Here is a 5,479-nt window from a genome sequence, read left to right as displayed (position 1 = left end):
TGAATGCACTAACCCCATGTATAGGAAGGCCCCCTTTAAGGGCCTTAACAGCATCTGACATGGACACATCCTGAGGATAGGTTAGATAGGCCTCCGGAACCATCATTCTCTCTCAAAATCGCCGCGACAGCAAAGGCAAAGGATCCCGTCATTTTTGATAACCCGAAGAGTTCATTCAGCGTATACGCTTTTGCCTGTTTACTCGTTCGCATCTGCAGCGAACCTCGCACACAGGGGGTGATATTGAAGACCTCTTTTACCGTAATATTTGTAATGTCCAACGGTAGCCGTCGGCACATTGTCGAGGGGATCGCATCCTTCGGTTCACTTTTGTTCTTTTTTCCCTTACCTTCTTTAATGAGCTGCAGATTTTTGAAGGATCTGATCAATGTGTGGGGAAAGAATTCGCAGTTCATTGATGATGAAGAACAGAATGATGTTAAGGAGGAACGACTGGACGGTAAGGTGCTTGCCATCCCGCAGCACTGCCAACCTACAGGCTAGCTCAATCATTGAACTTATGTGCATTTGCCCGAGCGACTAATCATGTGATAGTCAATTTAACAGGGCTACACATTACCTCGGATTCCATCATTTGAAGCACGGCAAATTCGCCTGTGTGGGTGTTCTTGGGAAATTTTTCAAAGTGGATCGCGAGAACAATTGAAATTCCCTACTCTGACATCCAAAAAGCAGGTTCGAAGCTTCAGGTAGACAACCATATAAAAGCAAAGTATCCAGACTGGAAATGTATCATAGGTTCATAATTGAAAGCACTTGCAGTAGTCTCAGTCCGATAAAAATATTACGCAAACACTGCAACTTCAATTGATGTCAGCTTTGTTCACGTACATTCTAGACACTAAAATTTGATTGATGCTTCAAACTATGGTCCTTGTCTGCATTAACCTTATAGCTGGACCTTTTAGGAACAAAAGGACTTAACTTGTTTTACTATTTAACCATTAAAGACCAGGAGCTGGTGCTACAAAGTTACCAGCAATTCGAAAGTCAATAAATTAGCTAAAAGTGTCGAATTAATTCTAATAACTTGTTAATTTGCCTCAGTAGTTTGTTACTTGTTGGGATTCAGTTTCAGAAGCTGCAGAGTTAGCAAATTTTAGCACAAAAAACAGCGTTGCAGAATCGTACTGCGTAAATTCCTTGCTAAATTGTAATCAGTAAGTGGTGAAACTGTTACGAAGCAATGTAACTATTCGGAACGCAAATTCCATAAATGCCACGAATTCTACCTGTAAAATCTGACCAAATAACACTGTAACTATACAGAGACAAAAGAAGCTTCACAATGTCCCTAACACTCACCCATCATGCAGAGCAAATAATTCAACTGGGCTGATAGGTGAAGTGATAGACTGGAGATATATGTCTATGTGAGGGCCAGTGGCTATTCTCCCATTCAGAAGGGACATAGATTTTGAAGTGTCTTAAGGCTGCCAGATTTAATCTCAGGTTCTACCCCCAACGTCAGACAACACGGCACACTTTACCCACTCCCAAAACCCATTCTTCGCTGCCGTAGAGGCTGACATAAGCTCGGACCCTGAGTTGGGCGAATGCTGTGCCACCTTTGCCAACTTGTCATCGACCAGGAGGAATTGGCCCACTCTGACAGAGTTCTTCCATCGTTACCAAAATGCAGACAAAGACGATAAGGGGTATGCGAAGAACCACAAATCAATAGCGAGAAGAAGTTTCCGCGGCTCACCTCCAACCAAGGTCGCTGGACAGATAAACGTCCATTTCAGACACGGACTCCGCCCAACCGTTATGGTCGAGTTGCACCGCCGTACGAAGACCAATGCACTCATCGAGCTGGTACGGTTGCAGCGAAGAGGCGTCAAGGACCACTTACGGTTCCGCGCTGCGACAACAACAACAGGCGGGCAGATTCAGCACGCTTATACCAGCGTCCCCTTCACTGTGCCTCAAAATTGGGCGAGTCTTTCCCTTCCCTATCGTGTTTGTTCCGAAACCACTCACACTCATTCCTGCAAGCTCTAGGCCAACTAGAAGAAAGAATATGCAATTTCAGCTTGAAATCCACTGCGGCTAGATAAATGGCAAACCCTATAACTTTCCCGACTTTTTATCACAAGATTGGGATCGTTCCACCATCAAGCAGATTACGTAGAAGAGAGGCGTCGTTAAAGGGCAACTTAGGCAAATAGCCCTGGACAGTTAAATTTAGTACATATCTAGAGCTGGCTCAAGACGCCAGCCTTGGCGCCGACTCTCTGCACAATAATTAATCCATTCTAAATTTTGCGGAAGGCACCTTCTTCATCCACTAGGACACTGAAACCATGACAACCCCTTCGCTACAGACAGAACACGTTGACGGTATTTGCAATTCCCCATTTGAGGCTGGAGCCATACCCATGAACAACCTATGCGACCCCCGCGTGCACCTTACCCATATCATCGAAACGGAGAGGACGGAGGGCAAAATATGTATTGACCACGTACAGACGGACTGAGGAGGTACCGCCACGGTCCAAAGGCCAAGTCACTGGGTAGAAGTACAATGGTCATGACCTTCAGTGCCAGCGTAACCATGACGAAGTTAAGCAAACCATCAAATTTTACTACACAGTCCTCCCTTGCTTTTGAGATTCTTCCACTTTGTCCACCACAAGATAGTCGGTGATGTGAAAAAGCACCCACGAGTCGACCGTGTCAGGCATCAAATTTGTGTGAAGCAGAGGTATTGTCTGACTGCAACACCTCTGATTCTTCTTGGCTGTTTCACTGTATCTGGAGTTTAGTTCTGTTTGAGATCTGCATTGGGGGAAAGGAGGATGTGGAGTCCGTCACGTATGCCCATTGATAGTAGGAAGAGCGTTGGCCTAAAAACATGATCATTTATTTAACGATAGTGGGGATAAAGTTTTGCATTCAGCCCTCCATGCCACGTTGACTCCACACTAGTGCTGCCCAGCCATTTGTGTTTGGGTGCTGGCCACCTAATAGGGAGTTGGAAGAGGCATCACGCATTCGCGTTGTTGACACCTTCACACAAGTAATGCTAACAGCTCAGCAATGCACTCTGCCAGATGATTTCAACCTTGCGTTTCAACATTGCCATAGAAATTCCCAGTGCCTGACTAGACGGATTGCCAACCATTATATTAATTATATTAAATTTATGCAATTTCACTCTGGCTACGGCTATCATAATGCAAGCTTTAATTTGAATCTGGCCAAGTTTTTACGATGCTCATAATAGAATTGTTACCAAACGCCTAAATAGCTAGATTTTTAACAGTTATCCATCGGTCAAATTATACTGTGCACAATTACACGACACAATTTAGCCTAGCCCAAACATCAGCGGTTATTGCTTTTCAGGCCAAGATTTTCATAATGGCTCCTGTTAATTCAATGTGGATCAAATACCAACAATTTCAGCCTATTGTTCATTACTGCACATTGTCAAGGAATATTTCAACTTTCCTCACATCTCAAAATTATTCCTGTGTCTTTATAAAAAGTCAATGACAACAAAACTAAACAGAGTAACTGAAACCAGTCATTCGTCACCAAATCGACTGTGCACACAAAAGTAACAAAAACGCTAAAATGGAAGCCTGCATATTTGGCACTTGGTTGCCATGCCGAACACACACGTTGTGACACCGTCGTGGTGACGTTCAGGTTTCATTTTAGGCACGTAATAGAGTTGATGTAACCATGACCCTCAACTCGATTTGGCAAGACGCATAGATCTGTGCACCATAACTTTTACGCACGACATGCCTAACATGCGAAGTTTATTTCGATTGACGCGGAAGTCTCGTTTGTACAATGTGAAGGCTTACTTCAAACACAGTTGCCATTGGTGAGTAGCAACAACGCTTAGCATTCTCTGATTATTAAAATCACATAGGTTGAGGAGTCTACACGAAGCATTCTGGCATGCACTAAAGGGTCTAAGTGCAAAACCACACTGAAACAGGCCTATCTTTTGTCTGGGGACGCAATAACCCAGGGGAGATGGAGCAGTGCATACTTTGAAGTAAGCGCGATACCTGGGAACAATTAAGTTCCTATCGATGTCAGTTTTGCTATCAGTATGTGGTGGAAAAAGGGGCTAAATTTGCCATTCTACACATTGCAAGCCCAGTTTGACAATGGTTAGCATTCTTGAAGAGAAACGTGGATGATTTCAGGTGTCGGTTTAGGTGGAAAGTAAGAAAAAATAAGCAGCATTGTATTGTAAAAGCGGACAGAGGTGCGAGTGTTTAAATTATTCAGCGCATATTAATTGTGCGCTTGTAAGTTAAGCGTTTGAACTAAGGTGGGAGTAGGAGCATTTTTATAATAACATGCTAAAGGAAAACTGCGCAATATACGGCCAAGATGCTTTGCAAGTTAATCAAAGCAGTCCACTAAGTAGAGTAGCCAACGTTACAACTGCAGTCGCTCGACTACAACGCTGGCACAATGATGCGATACATTCTGCAACTGACGCAAGCGAAGGGGGATGCAATTTGGAGGCCGACGTCGAAATAAGCCATGTATGGGTATGCTTTGCTATTTGCCGTTGAACAGGTACTCAGTTCCCTACTTTGCTTCTTATATTTTACGCTAAAGGAGACATTCCATTTAGAGCTTCCAAACGGTTTCACGAATTGTGAGGCCAGAGAGCATATCAAAGAAGTGCATTTGGTTTCAAGGATGCAAAATTATTATAACCATGTCAACTTGCATCATATTGAATGACAATGTGGTAACTTAGTTTCCCCCTAAGACTTCCTTGAACAGGATAAAAGTTTTAAAAGCAAACTCCTCTGCCCCTGATCTAAATAGAGCAAAGTAAATTCTCCACCTTTGCGGTAACAACTACTTCTTCCCATATTTGTGTTATTGAGAGAAGAGTGCCCTGTTTCATCAAACTTGACTTCATTTTATTGTGCTTACAAGACACCTACAAACGTGTCAATTCCGGACAATCCTGACATTTTGTACACTATGTTGTGCACACAAAAGTTGCAAATTCACGAGGCGTGATGCTCAGACGATTGCCTTTCTACGTAAAATAGGAGCCCTGGTGACATCATTTCCCAGCCAAAACTGATTCACGCCGATAGGATTGACGAATCGGAGAATATCTTTTTGCTGAACGAAAACATAAACTTGGGTAAAATCAGTAACTCTGTTTCCTTTTAACAAAGTTTAGGGACAAATCTCAGTACATATTTCAAATTTATAATCTGATGCATGCATGACTAGCAAGTAGGTTTTCTCGCGAGTTTTCCAAAAAAACGAAAACTCTTTAATATAAGAGTCTAAATGTAGTCTGATTAAATTGAATAAGCTAAATGACTTTCCCATTTGATTGGATATGCTCGAATTCCAGACTGAAACATAAGAGAGCGGAATCTGTATTCAAAATATTAACAGCAGTTACAACAAAAGGGCATCCCCATCTCTCTACGTTGAATGCAAGAAAAAA

General features: G+C 42.8%; 1 protein-coding gene across 1 annotated transcript; it reads left to right on the top strand. All coding sequences in view use genetic code 11, as the record gives it.

Moving 5' to 3' along the window:
• Nucleotides 1-357: 357 nt before the first annotated feature.
• Nucleotides 358-3,522, top strand: EGR_10982 (hypothetical protein; the record flags this gene model as incomplete). Its single annotated transcript, XM_024500231.1, has 2 exons — nt 358-460; nt 3,275-3,522. 2 exons carry the CDS (start codon nt 358-360, stop codon nt 3,520-3,522), a joined length of 351 nt encoding a protein of 116 aa, XP_024345353.1.
• Nucleotides 3,523-5,479: the final 1,957 nt, after the last annotated feature.

The sequence above is a fragment of the Echinococcus granulosus genome (assembly GCF_000524195.1).
Source record: "Echinococcus granulosus chromosome Unknown EG_S00319, whole genome shotgun sequence".
Classification (NCBI taxonomy): Eukaryota; Metazoa; Platyhelminthes; class Cestoda; order Cyclophyllidea; family Taeniidae; genus Echinococcus; species Echinococcus granulosus.
Note: the sequence above shows the minus strand (reverse complement) of the source record. Positions and strands in the feature narration are given on the sequence as shown.